At 35.4% G+C, this 22830-nt stretch overlaps 1 protein-coding gene across 39 annotated transcripts in view; it reads left to right on the top strand.

Moving 5' to 3' along the window:
* LOC106871661 (serine/threonine-protein kinase mig-15-like) overlaps window positions 1–22830 on the top strand; it is a 764441-nt gene that overhangs the window by 237321 nt on the left and 504290 nt on the right. For 21 of the 39 annotated variants that reach the window (XM_089357111.1, XM_089357081.1, XM_089357079.1 and 18 more), the window contains one exon: window positions 4676–4735. The exons of the other annotated variants lie outside the window; for them this stretch is intronic. In XM_089357111.1, the coding sequence (XP_089213237.1) occupies window positions 4676–4735 (60 nt within the window). The remainder of the gene's footprint in view (window positions 1–4675; window positions 4736–22830) is intronic. 39 annotated transcript variants of the gene reach the window in all.

The raw sequence follows: 22830 nt of genomic DNA, 5'->3' as shown, positions 1-22830 counted from the left end.
ATGGGTTCCATGAAGACATTTGTGAAGATTCTTCTCTTTTTGTCTATTTCTCAATCTTTTTCATTTCCCTGTCTATGTCCTCCATCTCACCCACTCTTCTTTTTTTTTTTCCTTTCGCAATCACATCTCAAAACAGTCTCTCTCTCTCTCTCTCTCTCTCTCTCTCTTTTTTTGTCAATTACACACACACACACACACACACACACACACACACACTGTTCTCTTCTATCTCTTCTCTGATAGCCTCTTGTTGCATCTTCCTCTCCTCTTTATGTTTTTGCACTCACTTGCTTTTCATACTACATCATCCACACACACACACACACACTCTCTCTCCCTCCTTGTACACCCCTGTTTCTTACATCATCCACACATTGCTTACTCTCTCTCTCTCTCTCTCTCTCTCTCTCTCTACCCCTCTTTCTCTCCCTTTATTTATGCATTTCCTTCCCTCTCTTTCCTACATACATACCCACTATATATTCTCCTTCTGATCTTCCTTGCTACACACACACACACACACACACAATGTACATGCATGCCAACTCTTATACACTTAGTATGCAGTGCGTGCGTATTTGTACATGTGTGTGTGTGTGTGTGTGTGTGTGTGTGTGCGTGCGTGTATGTCTCAGTCTTTAATCAAGATAATGCTATCAGTCTGTGGCAGTATTCCACCTCAAGAGACAGCAATACTCTAAACACTATTTAGATATCAAAAAATTTTTGCTCTAAAAAAAACAAAACAAAACGAAACGAAATACAGCAGAAAAAGCAACTATGACAACTGAAAGGAGATGCATCATTTTGCTGACCTTTTCACTACTGCTCGCTCTGTCTATCAGTGTTTATACAAATATTGTAAAATTACTTTGTAAACTGTAACCTTTGCTCTCCATTTCTCCCTTGCTCTCTATCTATATACACACAATATACATACATACATGCATGTGTGTATGTGTATGTATGTATGTGTGGTTATGTATAAAATTTGTTAGATGTAGTGGTTTTAAATATTTTTAAAAGTCCCCAGAGAGGAATTGTGTGGTAGAGGAATGGATAGTGTAACCGAGCATTCTGTAACTGAATTTCAGATAAAATACTTTGAACTTTAAGATTTGAACTGCATTCCTCAGCAGTTCGCTCTGTCTTAGCGTTTACTATGTTATGTTTGTTGCTATTTCCTATCTACAAGTATGTGCTTGTGTCTGTGTGTGTGTGTATTTCTGTTGCATTTCTTTTGCTGTGTTATTGAAGAAAAAGCCTACAAATGATTGGGTCTGCACCCACCCTGGTTTTGTATATTAAAAAGCCAAACAATCAAATTCAGTCTATAAACTGTATTCAGTCGGAGATAGAATCAATATAATAATAGACTGTAGGGTTAGCATTTGATGAGAATCTCTTTATAGCCGACAGTAAATGATGGAGAGAGTGGAAAGGGAGAGATCGTAAACAAAACAACCTTAAAGTAAATGAAAATAAGTGAAAAATAAATGTTGCTTGTTTTACACACACACCACACACACACACATACTCTCTCTCTCTCTCTCTCTCTCTCTCTTTCTCTCTCTCTCTTTCTCTCTTTCTCTCTCTCTCTTTCTCTCTCTCTCTCTCTCTCTCTCTCTCTCTCTCTCTCTCTGCTCACTCATATTCATTCATACAAAAATAAAAGTCACAGGTAATCATGTGTTGACTTTCTGCTTTATTATTTTAAATGTGAAGTTCAACTGGAAAGATGAGGAGAAACCTGTTATTTGGGGAAGCTGTAGTGGTTGTGAGCAGTCTGAAATTTAATGGGTGATAACTTGATAATTCATATTTCTTCTTCAAGTTTGCCTACATATCTACATAACCTATTTGCGTGCAAACTGATGTGGCAAAAAACGCCATGCACTTAAGAATCTGGTGATATCATCATATTGACTATGTTGTAAATTATTGGAGTATTATTAAAGAACTGGTAAACTTAATTGTGTGTGTAGAATGGGTATGTATATTCTGTATCAGATTAAATGTATTGACTATCTTCTGTGAGTTACATGTATGAACATAAGTAGTTGTTCTTTGTGTAGGTGTGATGTCTAAGGATGTTTAGAAGATTGGAAAACATAACATATGTTTTAATGTTGTCCTGGTAAGATGAGCGCTGGTGAGTTTGTCCCAACCAGCTCTGGCCAGAAATGCATGTGCTTGTGTGTATGTGTAGTCTGTGACCATGAATCTTAAATGATTGTAGGTAGTTTACAACGGAAGTGTTATAGGCATTGTGAAGGGGGAAGGGGGCTAATCTCCAAATGATTCAGAAACGCAGTGAGGATCTTATTTGGCAAATTATGGTAGTAGGTCAGGTCTCACAATCACCGTCACCACTCTTACTTGATTTCAATAAAAAATGATTGGGACAAATAGGATCAACTTTTGCATGAGATTGATCATGAACTACCTCAATACACTTTTATGTGTTGGAGCAATTACTTTTTTTTTTGTTGTATCTTGGGAAGGTCATTATGTCAATAATGAACACATGCACTGGTTCTATTTCACTTCTTTATTTTACAATTAGTCATTTCATTAACTTTTAAGCATTTAACTAATTGAGATTGATTAAATGTTTGGTCAATCAATTGGCTAGGTTTGTCAAAGTCCTTTCGTTATCATTTGCAATCTCATCAATGACATGCTCTTTCTACTCTAGGTCTGTTTCAAGTCTATCTGGACCAGTGGTTCTCAACCATTTTTTTTACCTCTAGGCCCCTTTGATTCTTATTTCATTCTATGTTTCAAAAAAAAAAAATGTATTTTTATAATTAAATATTATTAGAAATTGTATTTAACAAGTGTTAAAATATTTTGTGCATTATAGATGTATAAACGATTTATTGCACATAAATTTTAATGACAGAATCTTATACGTGGAACCCCAAGGGTCATATGGACCCCAATTGAGAACCGCTTGTCTAGACAAATCTGAAACAGACCCCTGCTGATTGATCGATTGACTCAATGATTAGTCACAGTCAATGAGTTAATTGGCTAAATGGTTAACTAATTGACTGATAATAATAATAATAATAATAATGATAATAATAATAAGCTATGCCAACACTATGGAATAACAACAGAAAAAAGATGGTATAAATACACGCCAGAAAAGGTCACAAAAAACGAGAAAGCAACCTTACTCTGGGATATGCCAATACACACAGATAGAGAAATTAAGGCCAATAGGCCAGATGTAGTTGTCAAAGATCATGAAGGAAAAAAATGCTTTCTAATTGATGTATCAATACCAGCAGACAGCAACATTTCCATAAAAGAAATGGAGAAACTTTCAAAATACAAAGACCTTGAAATAGAGGTAACTCGAATGTGGAATCTAAAAACAGAAACAATTCCTATCATAGTAGGTGCCTTAGGTATAATAAAAAAATATTCAGACAAATACATAACAAAAACACCATGACTTACAAATATATATAACATACAGAAAATTGCACTACTGGGCACTGCACACATCCTACGCAAAACACTTTCAATACAGTAACCATAAGAGCACCACAGCAAACCACAGCACATACCCAAGGCACGCTATAAAAATAAAACTACTGAATAATAATAATAATAATAATAATAATAATAATAATAATAATAATAATAATCAGTGAAAACAAGTCAGTGCATGTGTTTGATATTGGCATAATGGCCTTCACATGATACTACAAAATCTGTTTCCCTGCACAAGTTCACATCTAGAACCTTTCAAAATAGAATTCAGAAAACTGCAGTTATTATGCTGTGATCTGTTGAGCTTCTTTTCTCTTTTTGAGGGGGAGCAGCAACCATCTTCTGTGGTTGACATCATTGTCACAACATTCAATGACCTGCTCACCTCATTTATTGTTTAGTTGTAGAAATAATAGAGATGAGACTAAGGCATCTGTTAAGCCTGGTTTGGCAGGTAAGTGTCATCACTTTATTCATGCTTTTCACCTTTCTCTAATACTCTATTGAGAAGCATTAGTGATCTGACTTCCAATCTGTTTTAAGCTAATCCTTTTTTTTGCGAGAAAGATGTGAACTTAATGACAAGTTTACTCTTTCCTTAGAAAGAACTTGGAAAGAGGTGAGTATGAAATACGTAATTGTTTCTTAAATAAAACAAGCGTGGAGCTCAAAATGTAAGGAAAATGGATGATTGCTGGTGAAAATGTGAGAGAGGTCAAGGTTGGAATGTACTGACTATAAAAGTACACCAAAAGACAGTTGAGACAAAGAAAGTTCTTGCATGGAAAAATGGATGATGGTGATGATGATGATGATAATGATATATTTAAAATACATACATGTAGCTAAACCATAGTTCCCCTCGACTTTCGCATTAATAAATTGGTTATTTACAGAGTGCACTAAATTAGTTGAAGACACCCTGCTTTCTGTTTAGTTTGTACTAAATTCTGTATTTTCAATTCTTTTAATTATTTATGTTCATATTATTTTATTTTATTTTCAGTTTTAATTTACACCTTTTTGATTTTCAGTTTTGATTTTGAAATTTAATTTTTCAGAATTTTCTCTGAGTTTTTATTTATTCTCCCAGCCCCCTTGGTTTATTTTGCTTCAAGCAAGTCCCAGGAATAAGATATGTTACATGTGCACATTTTATTATTTCCAGACCTCAAGCAGGTCCTAGTGATACGAGATCAACCGATTTCTCTGGCAACCATCCGAATCGGTAAGAGTCTTGTCGATTTGCGTCTTTCCAAACTTGCATACCTTCCTTTTTCAAACTTTAGGCTGCTGATCCTTCATACTATCCTGATTTTGGGATTTTCTTGGTTCCTAAATATTATTCATAGCTAGCTGCTTATTTAACACCGGTACTTGTTTTATCACCCACTGCTTCTCTCTTGTTTTTTTTTTCTTTTTCACCTCATAAAACTGAGATTTTCTTCTGTTCTGTCTGACCTTGGTAACCTCTGCTTCTACTACAACTGTTTATGTAATAAATAAATAAATAAATATATGACTGAATTAATGAATGAAATGAAGGAGGTAGATTTGTTCTACTTCTTCAAATCATAAATACTAATTGTTTTACTTTTAAATGTTTATAATTATAATATGTCTGCATTCAAGAATTTAGTTTCTAAACAAAATTATTCTAAAGACACAAAGTTTTATTTCTGCTTAGAGTAACAGTATAGTGGAGAATAGATTACAATAGAATTCTTTACAACATTAGAATAATGTTTAGTTATTTCTGAATAGTTTTACAATTCTCTTTCTCTTAGTACAAGTGGCACTGCAAATTGTTCTTGAAAACTAGATCTCAGCTATTGAGATAGTCTGGCTTTTAGCATGTAGAGAATATGCAATTTTAGTGAATATCAAAAGAATATTTTTCTGATATGATCCCCACTTCCCCTCCTGCTCTTCCTCCCCAAAATCAATTAATCTTTTAGAAAGTTCTTAATGACTCAAAACAACAAATATCTAAGACTACTTATTGTCATAACTCATTAAAATCTTTCCTAGAGCTCTCCTACATGTAACAAAGAACAAACAGATATGGAGTCAATCATAAAATGTTGCTTTATCTGATGCTTCTCTCCCCCCCTCTCTCTCACACACACACACATACACACATATATATACACACATACACAAAATCTGATATACCTACTCCTTCCTTCCACATACAGCTAAATTTTATTTAAGTTGCATGAGTTTTGGGATGAAGTTTTCTCAGCACGCCACTATTCTGTGCTTCCAGACATTTTCCATCTTGAACTTTTAGTCTGTTGTATTAAACAAATTGCATTCTTTTTATCTTTCCCTGACCAATCTTCTCTTTCCCCAGGCAAAATGTTTCCTATCAATTTCTCTATGAACAATCTATTTTCATTCTTCCAACACTTCAGTTTTCCGCATGTTTTATCTTTGCCATTGTCTTGAGAATTGCATTGGAATGTCAGCTTTGTATGACCAACCTGATGCCTGGGACATTTGTTAAGCTAATGCAAGTGTCACTGTTACTGGGACCATTTTGTATGCACTAGCAGTGCGTTATTGCTACTACAGCAGCACTAAGACTGTCACTTAGCGGCTATATCTCTTTATAAGTAACATATGATTTTTTAATTCACGTCATTGTTTGCTCTCTCTTTCTCTCTCTCTTTCCTCTTTCTGATTGGCTCTTACTCTTAACTGGTGGTCATAAAATCCACAGGAAAAAAAAAAGCAAAAAAAAAAAAGAACTAAAAACAAGCAAAAATAAAACTATGTAATTCTATCCTGACAGTTTTCTTAACTTTACTACTACAAAAAGATGCCAGTGTCTGTAACACAGTATATGTCATGTTAGTTTCTTTTCATTTCGTCTCTTTCTCTTCTTTTTTTTTTTTTTTCCTCTGCAAATCAATAGAAGAACGGCCAATGATTTATTGTGAATATAGCAATTTTTTTCAAATCAGATTTGCAGACACAATTGCATATCAAAGTTGCTTTACAGCACATTTGAAAAAGAAAAAGAAAAGATGACGTTCTGTAGATGAGTTAGTTGAAGCAAGAGGCCAAATTAACAATACTTTGTTTTATTGTACAGTAATAACTATCATTTATGTGCTTCATCAGAAAAATAATAGATGTTGAAACACAAGATGACTATTTAGCATATTTACAGATTCACAAATCTGAACTGATACAGTCATCATAAGCGTCAGCTTCTGCAGTTTGTCTTGGAAGAGGTTTGCTTACTAGATCTGTTTATTTTTGGTTAATTTATGACTTCATATGCAAGCTTCAGTTACCTCTCTGTGTGTATATTACCCAGTTGGGACACCATAATATATTACTCTCAATCAGAAATCTGCTGGCCTAAAGAGTTATTAAAAAAACATATAATTTCATACAGAAGCTGATTATCACTGACAACTTTTATCGATCAAGTCCTTCCTCCTGTACATTAATTTCTAATAGTATTTCTGAAGATTAATCTTTTTTACAAGCAAGGATTAACTGATAAATTATGGACATATAATTGACTGGCAGAACTTGTTATTTGTTTTGATGCTAGGAGTTTAAAACTTACTTTACCAGCAAAATTGTTATGATTGCATCTTCCTACTGAATCTGACTCATAGGAATGAATCTAAGCTGAACCGTTTTAGCGAAGAAATCAAGCCATTAAAGTACAAGTGCTGTATGGCAACAATACAACAGAGTTTTGTCAGTGTTCTTTCTCACACAACACTGTCTCCGCTGGTCGGGACACATCATACGCATGCCTCACGTTTGCCTTCCCCGTCAACTCTTTTTTTACAGAGTTGGCCTGGGGTACCAGACCATATTGAGCCCCCAAATTTTGTTTCCAAGACCACCTCAAGGACACTCTCCTCTGCTGCTCAATTGACCCAAATATCTGGGAGACAGTCATCAAGGACTGCCCAAGGTGGCAACATGTCATCGTCAAGGGAACAGACCTGATGGAAAAATAACAGAGTTAAGAAGCAGAGATCAAACATTGAAGATGCAATGTGTGACGCATACTTCCTCATCTCTCACCAACTCTGCCCTGCAATAAATGCCCCCTCCTGGCTCTTGTATATCACCATTGGCCTGAACAGCCATCTTAGGCACTGGCACCCTTTATATGCATCAAAAGGAAGAGGCTCAATCATTGACTACAGTTCTACTACTCAAATATGAGTTAATGCCATTGCTACAGATCTTCCTACTGAATCTGACTCATTGGAATCTAAGCCAAACCATTTTAGCAAAATAGTCCAAGCCATTAAAGTACAAATGCCACATGACAACAATATGGCACAGTTATTATGTCAGGGTTCTTTCTGGAAGACATGCCTTGGTATTTGAGGCTTTCTCTGTACACAGAGCAGTTTTTGTGAATTAATGCTAAAAAATGAAAATCAGTTCATGACTGGGTGCATGAAAAAAGTTTAAAATAAGTTTAAATAACATTATTTACATTAGTCGGATATTTGTCCTCATCTTGTTTGTTGTTGACGCAATGTTTCAGCTGATATACTTTGCAGCCTTCATCAGGTGTCCTGGGGGAATTTCGAACCTGGGTTCTCATTCCTAAGGTATTTTTACGATGTTGTTATTATTATTATTATTATTTTTATTATTATTATTATTATTATTATTAGGGATGAGAACCCAGGTTCAAATTCCCCCAGGGCACCCGATGAAGGCTGGAGAGTACATCAGCCAAAACGTTGTGTTAACAACAGACGAGGATAAATATCTGTCAAATGTGAATAATGTAAATACTGTACCTAATTCCTCATCTCTCAAATATAGAACTCTAAGTTTAAATAAGTTTAAATTCTCCTAATGCTAATGCTTTTGAGGTATGCAACAGAAATAGTAAAATGTTGACATAATTATAAACATTTGAACAATTTTAGGAATACTAACTGACTACTAAAGTTCCTTTCAGTCATTATCTTATTCTACTAATAAATTAAACTAGGGAGAGGTCTTATATGTAATGTTGCAAAAGTGTGCTGTAATGCACATGAAAAGCTGGTAAATGTATTCATTTTTTTATTTGTTTTCAGCTCATGTGGGGAGCTGTTAACATGTGTGGTGTTGCTTTTGTTGTTTCTGATGGAGGAAATTTCTTGAAAGACAAATTTAAGATTTTTTTCTTTTTTTGTTTTTGTTTTGTTTTGTTTTGTTGTTTTGTTTTAGGTATCATTTGGTTCCCCACCTACAGATGTAGCCTACCTCATGTGGGCATTTATCTCTGCGTAATCTTGGGAAGTTCTGTACTTTCCATGCTGCAACTTTGAAACCGTAAGCTTGTAGGTGGACGATTGAGTTATTTAGTAATCCCTCCTCCTCTCTTGCTCCTAGCTGTGTGTGTGTGTGTGTGTGTGTGTGTGTGTGTGTGTGTGTGTGTGTGTGTGTGTGTGTGTGTGTGTGTGTGTGTGGGAGAGAGAGAGAGGAGGATTTCTTTGGTTTTAGTAGAGATAATTGCTTGCACTGTGATCTTCTTGTTAGCTAAGAGATAAAGGGATGGAAATAATAGAAAATAAAATACAAAGGAAACAAAACTAAAAAAGGGAAGATTGTTTTGGTGGAGGAAAAGCATTCGCAAGAAGCTTCTTATTTGTTAGAAATCGTATTGGTTAAGTAAAAACCTGTTTGATTCATTAGAAACTGAATAGATGTGTAGGAGGGTTGCAGGGTAAAGAGCTGATTGGCTTGGAATCAATGATCTATCTCCAGAAGTCATTCTTCTTCTCTCTGTCTTTGTGGTGGTGGAGAGAAATAGTGACAGTTTGCCAGTTAGCAAGAATATTTACCTCAAATAGCTTTGACAGTGCATCATTTGAATAAGCGGCTTAGGTTTACAATGTTGTTACAACATAGCTCTTGTATTTATCTTTTGTAGTTGTTATTTTCTCAAAGATCTAGCGATGTGATGATAGTTCTGAGCTGATGGCTTCTTCATTTGATAAGCAAAGCTTGCCATTGCTATAGAAAAGAATACATGGTTACAAGGAAGGCTCTAATAAGCTCAACATGTTACATGCACAACAGTGGGGGATATTGTTGTTGTTGATGATGTTTGAGAAAAAGAATCAATACGTGTTGCAACTTCAGAGGCTTCTCCTCTGTATGTATGTATGTATGTATGTGTTTGAGGGGGCTCTGCGTGTGTGTGTGTATGTGTATGCACATCTTACATGCATCTGTGTATATGTTCAGACCCATCCTTCTTCATTGGTTTAATGTGCGCATGCATGTGCACACACACACGCACACACATGCACACACACGCACACACATGCACACACACGCACACACGCACACACACGCACACACACACGCACACACGCACACACACACACACACACATACACACACACACACACTGATCATTATTGTTTTCACACCTACTTCCCCCCCACACTGGCATTGATTAAATAAGGCTTGTTGAAGTAGTTTCCTACAGCTTGATACCTTTCCTGCTGCAAACCCATACTTGTTTTCTACTAAGGTAGCCAGCCCCCCCCCCCCCCCCCACCTCCCTCCCATCCCACAGATCTTTTCTGCAATGAACTGCACATTGGCCAAACATGTTTTTATGGTAGGCATAAGCACTGACCTCATTTTAATGAGCGAAACTGTTTTGCACTTTACGAAACACAAACATTGCCAAGGAACAGATGAACACACACACACACACACACACACACACACACACACACGCGCACGCACGCACGCACGCACGCACGCACGCGCACACACACACACACACACACACACACACACACACACACACACACACACACACACACACACACACACACACACACACACACACACACACACACACACACACACACACACACCATAGAGTTCCTGTTTACCAATTTTACTCACAAGGAATTGCCAGCCTGAGGGTATAGTAGAAGATTCTTGCCTAAAGTACCACAGAACTAGAATGAACTTGAAACTGTGGCATTATATGATATACTTATATATTAGCCAAGGGCTACATGGACTGAAGGGCCAGTGATTCCATGATAATGTATTTATCAAATTGACTGAACTGAAAACATCAACTTAATAAAATATATATATATGCATATACATATATATATATATATATATATATATATATATATATAGCAAAAAAAAATCTAAGTTTCTAGGACTAATTTAAATAACTGTGATGGCCACACAAACAAAAAATTTGAAAATTTTCACTTTATAGATAAGGTGGAGGAAAATGATACATAAACATGCTTATCTGTTAATATACATATTCCTACATAAGCGCACACAATTGCAATAATGCAGCCTTACATGTGTATATGTTTACATGTGCACATGCACACACACATGTGTACAGGCATAGAATCACATGAACTCAAATTCAAATACACACTCTTATACATATACTTACATTATTTTGCATGTGTGCTTATATATATATACACATTTATACACATGCATGCACATAAATGTACCCATGTACATGTATCGGCTTGCTCATATAATCAGATATACACATTATTCTAAAGAGCTTACCAATTATCAAAAAAGTATTGTTAACCACGCTGCAGAATATTATATTATAATGGTACCCTACATAAAAGTAGATTTGCAGAAAAAAAAAATTCATGACATACTCTAAACAGAGCATTACTGCAAACCTGCAGGAAAAAAAAAAAAAAAAAAAAGGGGTGGGGGTTTATACTGTATAGTTACCAATTAGTTTAAATATAAACACAGATATCTTCTGATATTTTTTCTGAATGTAATATACAAACAATGTCTCATGAAATATAATAAGCCCCTTAAATTCTCCAGCATCTAAAATACAATTGTTGAGATAATTTTGCATTTATTTTGTGTTTTTGTAAAGAAAAAGTTAACCTATACAAATACATGTTTTGAGATTAGGTATATTCAGCACACTTATGAAGACTAAAGAACTGCAACCTCACTCTCTAAATATGTCTGGCATCTGAAGGATAGAGGTGTCTACAGCTACAAAATTCATCAGTCAGTCATCTAAATAATGCCCCCAAATAGCAATGGTTTCAACTGTCTTCTATGTCCAAGCAGAGAAATATCATATACTAATATACAATGATCCTAAGCAGATGAGGTACATTCTAAAGACTTTCATTTTGCTGGCTGTATAATCTACATTTTGTTATAATGTTGACATGTCACATGAATGATACCCACTTAGATTTTGAATGTACCGTATATACTTGTGAATAGGTCGCACCAATGGATAGGTCACACCCTTAGTTTTGGGTTGTCAAAGTAGGTATTTGTGGTTGACTCACAGATAGGTCGCACTTTAATCTGGGGGAGTTACAATAGCCCCTTTATGATGTAAATATAACTAATATTTGCTATATATTATCAAATATTCACCTTTATTTCAAAACTTTACTCTTTTTACTCTTTTACTTGTTTCAGTCATTTTGACTGCGGCCATGCTGGAGCACTGCCTTTAGTCGAGTGCAAATCGACCCCAGGACTTATTCTTTGTAAGCCTAGTACTTATTCTATCGGTCTCTTTTGCCAAACTGCTAAGTTACGGGGGACGTAAACACACCAGCATCGGTTGTCAAGCGATGTTGGGGGGGACAAACACAGACACACAAACACACACACACACATATATATATATATATATATATATATATATATATATATATATATATATATACACACACGACGGGCTTCTTTCAGTTTCCGTCTACCAAATCCACTCACAAGGCTTTAGTTGGCTTGAGGCTATAGTAGAAACACTTGCCCAAGGTGCCCTGCAGTGGGACTGAACCCAGAACCATGTGGTTCGTAAGCAAGCTACTTACCACGCTTACAAATATTAAAACATTTTTACAGAAGTGACTTTATAATCAACTCGACTACTGATACACCACCATCTACTTCAGATTTCTTTGATGTTGAGTGGATGGGTCACGCCCCCAGACTTTTATGGAAATTTATGGTAAAACAAGTGTGACCTGTCTGTGAGCATATATGGTACTGCCAGAATCCTCTCACTTTAATTATTACCTAAGTACACAGGTATTACAAACAATGGCTAATTTGCAGCCTCATGCTTCCTTTTATTATGCTGGTTCATGTACAGTTTTTACAAGCCGTCTTTGTCAAATTTCCAAACTTGATAGACATTGCCTGGGTGCATCAGGAACATATGCACACCTGTGCACCTCTCTATTTCACATTTACACAGGGGAGAATAATGAGACTTACAGAAAGAAATATACACACCTGAACTATTTGCTATATAGGAAAAACAAACAAAAACATGTCCATTGAAGCTCTTGTCATATAGATGATCACTGTTTGATTATACATACACAGGGAGATTTGTACATGAGAATACACACCTGAACTTGAACATAAATGAGAAGATTAGTATAGAAGAATATACAAACTTAGACTATATACACACATTTGATATTGATGCTGTTTTTGTTTTCTATTTGCTTTTTCCATTTTTACGTATGCTTTTATTATTTATCTTCAATAATTTTAGCCTTTATTTTTTCAAGCATATATGTGCACGTGTAAAAGCTTGATGTGTGCATATCACCACCACCACCACCACCACCACCACCACCACCACCACCACCACCACCACCACCACCATCCTTTGACATCCGCTTTCCATGATGATGATATGCACTTACAAAAAACATACAAGTGTATCTTAGCATATACACATGCGCACATATACATACATGGACATATATGCATATATATATATGTGTGCATAAATGCATATAAATGTATGCATACTGATGTATGTACATATACATATACCTACATATGTAAATCATATGTAGATGTGCATAATTACATATAGATGGGGCTTATACAGGTGATGTTCATCTACAATTAGCATTGGTGTCAAAATAAGCAGACACACTTACACACATGTATGTGCATACATACATACTCATGCATGCACACACATTTTACCCTGAATAGCAAGAGGCCCTATGGAGCTGTCGTCTGTTCCATGAGTACTTTCTATATAGACATATATATATATATATATATATAATTGTTAAAGAGGACAACAAATGTTAAGGCAAGACAAACATCTCAAGTTATTTACGTTATTATTATTAGAAAAATTCTGGGATATCCGAGAAACAGCTTAAGACTTTGAATTTTTCCAATAACAATAACGTATATGACTTGAGATGTTTGCCGTACCTTAATGTTTGTTGTCTTCTTTAACAACTATATATCTGCTATATTGGAAATCTACAATAGTTCCATAATTCCTGTCTCAGCTATGACCTTGGAGCCCTGGTAATCTGTTACACAGCGTACCTAGTTACCTTTTACCCAGCGAACCTGATCGTTTAGATCACCTGTGAGCTAAATCCCCATCTGATTTGCTTATAATGATCAAATGTTCATACTGCACATTAGCTCACTCTCTCTCTCCATCGGGATCAACATTGTCTGAACAGGTGCACCGTGTACCATGCGTTAGGTGTCTAAGTGATTTGCTCAAGAGCACAATACACCACCTGGTCTAGGAATTGAAACCACAATCTAACGATCGCGAGTGCAACACCCTTGTCACTAGCCCATGTACCCTCGTATATATATATATATATAGTTATGTTTAGTGTATTTACTTATTAATCTTTTCTATATGTGACTGGATTTTCATGGATGAGTTCATGAACCTTGGTTCTTTTCTCTAAATTATATATTTATATATTATATACTGTGAATCTTAATTTAATTTTAATTTCTGATAAATTGAATTTCATTGAGTTTTTACCTGTAAATTTGGATTTTCATCCCTAATATTATTATATACAAACGTATATATATACACACATGCATATACATATGTGTGTCCATAAGTATATATGCATGTGTAATTATATATTTATATTAATATTTGTATATGTATATTTATATATGTGTGTATATGTATATATATATATATATGTATATATATATATATATATGTATATATATATATATATATATATATATATATATATATATATATATAATGAAGTAGTAAAAGTGAGTCCATGTGTTGCAGAATATCTGCAGGATTTTAGTTTTGCATTCTCCTTTTTAAGACTTTAGCAAAATATTACATTAGAAATCTCCCCCCCCCTCGCATCTTTGCGTCTTATCTCTTTTCTGTGCATTTTTGCAATGCTGTCTCTGGCAACTGATAACATTTTGAAAATCCCTGTTTTCCTTAATGGCAAATCTTAAGCTACTGCTGCAAAACATTGTTTAGGTATTAGTGTTCAATATTCAACAGATCTTGTAGTGTTGCTCTAACTTATTTAATTTTTTTTTTTTTTTAAATGAGTGATATGGTTGTTGTTGTTGTTGTATGGTTTTGTGTTTACATGCATAATAATATACTGTAACAGTAAATCTGAATGAAATGATGTTGACAATAACCATGTGGTCCAGAAGCGATGATGATGAGCTGAAGTGAAGGAATACTTCCCAAGTTATGTTTCAAAACCTTACTTGTCATGTTTTTATATATATTTTTTTCTTTTATCGTTTATTTAATCTCATGTTTATTTTAAATCTTTAGAAAAAAAAAAAAGCAAGAAAACAACAAACAATCTCTTTGTAGAAAATGATAAAATTTTCTGAATTTAATTAATGTCAATCAAACTCGAAAATAGCTTCATAGCATTCATTGTGCGAATGTTATGACTAATTTCTGCTAGTATATGAAATACTAAGGTTTTGTTTTTATTCCCCTCCCTCCACTGTCTGTTCCTGTACACTACAGAACTATTCCACCCCGTCTCTCTTGTCCTCCCCACTCTGACACCTGTATCATCTTTATGACTCTTGTTGCTTGACACGTCCCACTTGTTTCTACATATCCTATGTCTCTCTCTCTCTCTCTCTGCCCCAACTTGTGGCCCCTTACTCATTCACTTTCAACCCTACCCATTTTGGCAATCTGTCTCCCCCATCCCTTCATTCTCTTTCCCATACAATCTTGCGAACCAATTCTTCAACTCACCTAATGCTCTGTGGAGGGAGTGGGGTGCAACCTAGACACCTCATCACCATTATCTATTTCTTGCAAGCTGGCAGAATCGTTAGCATCCCAGACGAAATGCTTAACGGTATTTCGTCTGTCTTCATGTTCTGAGTTCAAATTCCGCCGAGGTCGACTTTGCCTTTCATCCTTTAGGGGTTGAGTAAATAAGTACCAGTTATGCACTGGGGTCAATGTAATCGACTTAATTCCTTTGTCTGTCCTTGTATTTCCCCTCTATGTTTAGCCCCCCCCCCATCCCTGTGGGCAATATAGAAATAATTATCTATTTCTTGCAGCTTCTGCTTTTCATTTTCTCTTTCCCCATTATCCCAACTACATGTGAGTATCCATGCAGACCCTTTATAAGAACCTGCACTGCTTCCACCATCCCTTTCTCATAGTTCAGTCCCCTCATTCCCTAGCATGAAGTCTGCTCACCTCCACCTAGGGTTTGTACTTCTGCAAGCTGCATGGCAATCTGAATAGTGTAGGTGGCACAGAAAAAAAGCACTCAGTACACACTCTGAAGTGGTTGTCACTAGGAAGGGCGTATAGCTGTAAAAACCATGCTAAAACAGAAATAGAGCACAATGCAGTTCTTGGATACATCAGATCGTGTCAAATTATCCAATCCATGCCAGCATGGAATACAAATGGCAAATGATGATTTGGATTAGGATTACACATGAATTTGATCCCAGTTTTAAAATTTAAGTTTTGTTTATTAGTTGTTTTAAAGTGGTAAGGCCAAGCCCATAGCCTTTGGATGTGTTTTTCTGTAATTGAGAAACTAGAACAAGGAGGGAGTTTAAATTGCATTTTATTAATGGTTGTTAATTCTCGGTGAGACTCTATTACTTTTCAGGTGCAGGGTTGGGTGTGTGGTTAAAAAGCTTGCTTTGCAACCGTGTGGTTTCAGGTTCAGTCCCAATGCGTGTCTCCCTGGGCAAATGTTTTTTCTGCTATAGCTGCAGGCTGGCACCCCATCATTTGTGTGTATGCGTGTGCGTGTGTGTATATGTTTTTCATTCTCCGATCATTTGACAGTCAGTTGTTAGTTTGTTTATGTCCCACAGCAAAAGAGACCACCAATATAACAATACATGACTTTAAAAAAAGTGCAAGGGTTCATGTGTTTGACTAAAACTCTCCAAGGCGATGCCCCAGCATGGCCACAGTTCAATGATTGAACCAATAATAGATTCCAAGATTAACCCGAATGAGAAAATTTATGTTCAAAAGTGTTCCAACCATGACTCATTTGTCAATTTTTTTAAAAGGAACAGTGTATATTATGTTGCATTATCTAATGAGTTTTCTTCTTTTTTTTTTTAAAACAATAGATTAGAACATTAGAGAGATTTAGCTGATGTTTCTGTAGATTGAGAGACCATGTAGAAGCTTACTCATCTTGTTTAAGGGAAGCATAATGAATGTTAAATATACAGAGATCATAAGGGGCAGGTTGGGTCGTATTTCTCCCATTTCCTGAAGTTGACAAAGGGCTTATAAATTTAAAGGGTTTCCCATGATTGGAGTTTTATGGCCAAAGGAATACTCATTTATTTCATTGATTTAATCTCAAATGAGAGGATTTGTGTTGGATACTATAGCCTGCAAAGCCACTTACCAATATTCCTGTTTGATACTTGCACCATTGAGTAATTCTTCACTTTACCTGGTCTGATATTGAGTAAGTTGTTGGGACAGAAGTTCTCTAATCTATTGTTGAAGACTCTATAGGTTATTGATTTAAGTAGCTGCTATCACAGCCTCGCAACCACAATCGTAACTTATTTGAATTGAGGCTGCATTTACCCTTTAACATTTATTCTACCTGTTTTGTGTTCAAGCTAGTCAGATCCAGCCTCTCATGCTTATTCTACAATGCCATTCTAAAAGTAAGCAATCACACCAAAATCTCAAAGCAACTACAGTCATGACTTATTTGTCATGTGACTGCATTAAACTTTAAATATTTAAACTAGCCATATTTGGCTCGAATATTCTTCCTGTTTTGTGTTCAAACTAGCTAGATCCACCCTCTCACATTTAGTCTACAATGTCATTCTAAAAATAAACAACACACCATCTAGTTCCTGAAGCTGGGAAATAATAGTATATGATTAATTCTTGAAGCTAGGAGATAATAATACATAATTAATTCTTGAAGCTATGAGATAATACATGATTAATTCAAAACGATGTGAATAAATAAGCATAATATTTGACAGAGTAATCTGAATGTTAAAGGGTTATGTGGTAGGGGATTGTGTAGATCTTTGACTTGGCTTCAGCACATTAAATGACAGGGTGATACAAGCTCACAACTAACTTCTTGCAGACATCTTCATGACTTTGACATTGCAAAACTTGACATGTTATGTAATTTTGGGTCTCAACAAAAGAAGACTGGGTTGGTTATGGAAACATGGAAATGTGTTGTCAGTAAGTAATTCCAGTTGGCGGGCAGCCATCAATTTCTTGCTGTTTGACTCAACAATTGAACTTTCATCAAAATTACGAAGCAAATTAACCCTTTGGCCTTTAAATATGTTTCACACAAGAGCCCAAAGTGATCATTAATTTAGCTATTGAAAAATATGTAAATTTTCTTCCTGAATACAGATCGATTTTGATTATGTAGTTTTTATTATTTTTGTATTGATTTTCCCACTCACTTTTTACATTTTTAATGATTTATAACCCAATTTCAGATAGTGTGTGTGTGAGTATGACTGAGAGCGGGAGCGAGAGGCTCACACACACACACCCATGCACCTATAATTATAAATAATTATTTTCAAGAATCAATAGCAATAACATTATTTAATGCTCATCTAATTTTAAGAAACAAACAAAACCTGCCCTTCTTTTAGCTGTATCCCTGCACCTATGTCCATCCACCCACTCACCCACCTGCCTCAGTAAGCTTCGTTTCTTTCATGTCAGTCTCCTCCACCTCCTTCTCCACACTATCTCTTCTTCAAGTCATGTGACATTATGTGAAAGCGGATTAACTATAAACTTCAAAGGATTTTATGGACAAAACGTTCAATAACACGATTTTCATTTTAGAAGCTGGTGAATGGAAAGGAAAGATAGAAGCTTTCAGTTAAATCTCTCTCTGTCAGAAGACTTATTGATGCTATGTGTGTATGGGTACAGATATGCACAGGTGTACACATGCACACACAAACTCACACACATGCTCATCTCTTTATTTTAAGTACGTTAAGATATTCAATATGCTTCTAAATTTTGTTAATCTATTAGAGGAGTAAGGGATGTCAGCTAAATTTGGTAGCTGCTTGGAATTGTTATGACCTTTACTACCAAATGATTTCCATGGCTTTCATTCTATTGAGAATATAATATTTGTACAGATGTCATGACAAATGAGAATCTTGGGGAAAGTTGAAGGCTAAATTAATGATGACAAAGAGAGCAGTAGGTAGTTCCTGTTGAATCCCCATTGTGAGATATCGTTATCAGTTTTTTTTTTCTTTTAAAGAGGTGAATAGACTTTTAGACTAATATTAATCAGTGGAAGAATTGTAAGCTAATTATAGATGTGTGATAGCCGGAAAGTCTTAGATGTCTAGTTTAAAGTTCAATGGTTCAAATCTACTTTAATGTATTAACTTGTAATCTTACAATAAAGTTCGTTGTTACTTGGTTAAGTAAACTGAAGCTGAAAATATATATTGTTCTTCTCTTGTATGTAACATGTTTATTTAGTATTAGAGAACACATCTAGCTATAATATACATCTTCTTAAAAGTCACAAAAGTTATATCTACATTTTCATTCAACCGCAATAAAAAGTGAAGGTGTGTGCCCTTGTGGCTAGAGCGCACCACTCATAATTGCAAAATTATGGTTTCAATTCCTGGACTGGGTGTTTCTTGAGTAGAACATTTCATTTCACATTGTTCCAGTTCACTCAACCATAAATTAATAATCCTGCAAAGGCTAGCATCTTGTTCAGTAGGGAAATGCTGTGACCTTGATCCCTTATGTGCCATTGAAATTGGGTAACCGGCCCTAAATGTTCAGTGGTGGACGATAATAATAATAAGGAAAATATATTGAAATTGCTTTAAAAAAAAAAAAAAAAGGGTTTGACTGATGAAAGAAGGGCAAGGGTAGGCTCATAGTGACTAGAATAAGGTATCTTTGATGAACAAATATAAGACAATATTTCATTAGGGATCAAGATGGCAGGCTGGCAGATTCATTAGCATGCCAGGCAAAATGGTTAGTGACATTTCACCTACTTTTACACTCTTTGCTATTCATCCCTTTTTGGGGTCGACAAAATAAGCACCAGTTGAGCACTGGGGTTAATGTAATCAGTTCACCCCCTTCTTCAAAATTGATAGGCTTGTGCCAAAATTTGAAACCAGTATTTCATTAGGGATCACAATTGTTTATAATACCTGGTTGTTAGATTTTAAAAATTTGTGGTGTGAATTGGTGGATCATAGTTCAAAATATTCAACTTCTGTATCTCGTTACCTAACTATTCATACCTGTAACTAGTCTGTAAAGTGTCACTGCTATTTTACAGCAAAGCAGTAAATATTAGGACAAGAACCAATTAATAAAATAGATGCTTTCTAAACTCAGCCTCCTTCTCTCACATCACCATTTCTCTTTGTCTATTTATATTTTTCTCACATGTAGAAAATAAAAGATGTAATTATTTACTGAATGGATATAACAGTGTTATTAAACAAATCTATTCAATTGTACAGAAGCAGCTGTTCCAGACAAGAGCAGTTACAGTGTTTCTAGAACAAGTGGTTTTATTGATGATACTGCAGAAACTCATAATGAATGTAATATTGCTGTAGGATGGCCTGTTTGATAATTTCTGCTTCTCAGATAAGATGCATTTATCTTAATTTAGAAGTAATATTTTGTGGAAGTTATTTTCTTGCTCTTTGTAAACAAATATTTTTTTAACTTCTTGAGTTTCCAAGAAGATAAGGTATTCAGGCATTTCTGTTGTTATTTATTATAACATTTATAGTTTTCTTTGAAATTGTGCATGAGAATGTCCTTTCGAGCTCATAAGAAGAGCCTTAATATTTGGCTAGCGTACTTCGTGTGACTGTTCTATATCGAGCTGGTTATTGTAGAACGTAGTTGACCTGCAAGTCCAAACTGTTGAAGCAATCAATATAAGTTGATCAGTAAAGTGAAAAATGACAAATATCAACTTGTAAATGTAAATAATGAGTAATTTATGAGCCATTGTGGTCTTTAAAATGCACATTTGTCATAAGCTCTTTCCTAATTTCTATAGATTCTTCAATTTGATCTCTTTAACTCTTTAACATCCAGATTACTTTGTCCACTTGCAATGCTTATTTATTCACATTACTTGGAATTAATCAAGCATTATGTAATAGCTTCAAAGATTTCAATGATGTGGTTGTTTACTCTTAGAGTGACATTATAGGGTAGGTGTGAGAGGCCAAATCTAGTCAGAATACAAAACAGAGTATTTGGGCCAGATTTGGCTGGTTTAAATGCTAAAGGGTTAAAGGAAGACATCAGTTATAAGAACTAAATTGATACTTTTGCTGTGAAGTATGATTTAAAAAAAAAAATGATTCTGTTCACTGGCTGTTTTAGACATTCCAGTCTTTTTACTGTAAAGTTGTATAAATTGCTTGGTGTCACTGTATAAATTGCTTGGTGTCACTATTATTCTATGGCTCATCTCATCATTAACAACACTGTAGTCAATGACTCATGGATTATGTCACACAACTATCTTATACACAGCATGGTCTTATACAGGCTGCTGTGAACTTTAGCTTACCACTAACTTGATTATTCATTCGAAGTGTCAGCAGGTTTGTTACGATGGAGCAAAGGATAAAGTTTAAAAGCTATCTGAAGCAGAACCTTGGTTTGGCTACATTTACATTTTGGTGAATACTAGCTCCACAAGTAGCATATCCTTTGGTTCTCAATAAACTTAGATGCCATATGGAAAATTTGAATCCTTCTATTGTTCCACTTTCTCCTTTTTTTTACTGTTATTACATAAACCTCTTGCATAAATTGTCTCGGCTTAATCTAAGATGATGGTTGAAGAGAGAAAGGGAACATAATAAATTGTTAGCTGTCAAACCTGGACCATAATCATTGGATGAATGTTTAGTTTACACTAATGGCATAGATTGTGTGTGTGTGTGTGTGTGTGTGTGAGTGTGAGAGAGAGAGAGAAAGAGAGAGCGATAGATAGATAGATAGATAGATAACATCTGATAACATTTTTGTTTAGAATGGATAGACTACAGCAAACAACAATTATCTGAGACTGAAAATATTGAGAATAGATGAACAGAGAGATCAGGTTCTTTGGATTGAAAAATTCTGAGAATCATCTAATTCTCTAAGCCATATTAACTTTCCACACAAACATGGTGTGTGTGTGTGTGTGTGTGTGTGTGTGTGTGTGTGCTTGTATATCTACTGCCACCAGTCATGCTGGATGGGTTTGACAAGATTCCGTGAGTTGCAAGGCCACGTCAAGCTGCAGTGTCAACTTTGGCATGGTTTCTATGGCTGGATGCCCTTCCTAACACAAATCAGTTTACAGAGTGTACTGGGCACCTTTTTTTCGTGTGCCACCAATACTAGTGAGGTTGCTGTGTAAACTTGCAAAACGAGAATAAAACAGGCAAAAAAAAAAGTAAAGGTTTCCCACCAAGAAGATGTGGGCAGGGTAGTGGAGGGGTCTCTCTTTCTCTCTCTCATATGTGTGTGTGTGTGCTTGTATTTGTGTGTGTGTGTGTAATATTATTAAAAGGCTTTGTTGCCTGTAAATATTATTCATGCTTTAGGGGTAACCAAATGACACAGGGTTGTGCTGGTGTAAAAGTTGAACTGATGTAGTTGGTGCAATGAGACATGTAGTGTGTGTGTGTGTGTGTGTCTGTGTGTGTTTGTGAGCTTGCGCACACATGCATATGTACTTATTGACAGTTCGGCTCTCACTCTGTTTTTTTCCCCCACTCTCTCTATTTCTAACACACAAACACACAGATCCCCACTCTATCTTTTTCCCTCTCTCTAATTGGATATTCAATTGTTTTCAAATGTAGCTTTGCAGCAAATTGTCTTTTTTTTTTTCATCATTCATCTCTCTCTCTCTCTCTCTTTTTCCTCCTTCTTTTCACTTTGTTCAAAACTGACAATGCAATATACGT

The sequence above is a fragment of the Octopus bimaculoides genome, chromosome 9 (assembly GCF_046866305.1).
Source record: "Octopus bimaculoides isolate indiv1 chromosome 9, ASM4686630v1, whole genome shotgun sequence".
In the NCBI taxonomy this organism is placed as follows: Eukaryota; Metazoa; Mollusca; class Cephalopoda; order Octopoda; family Octopodidae; genus Octopus; species Octopus bimaculoides.
Note: the sequence above shows the minus strand (reverse complement) of the source record. Positions and strands in the feature narration are given on the sequence as shown.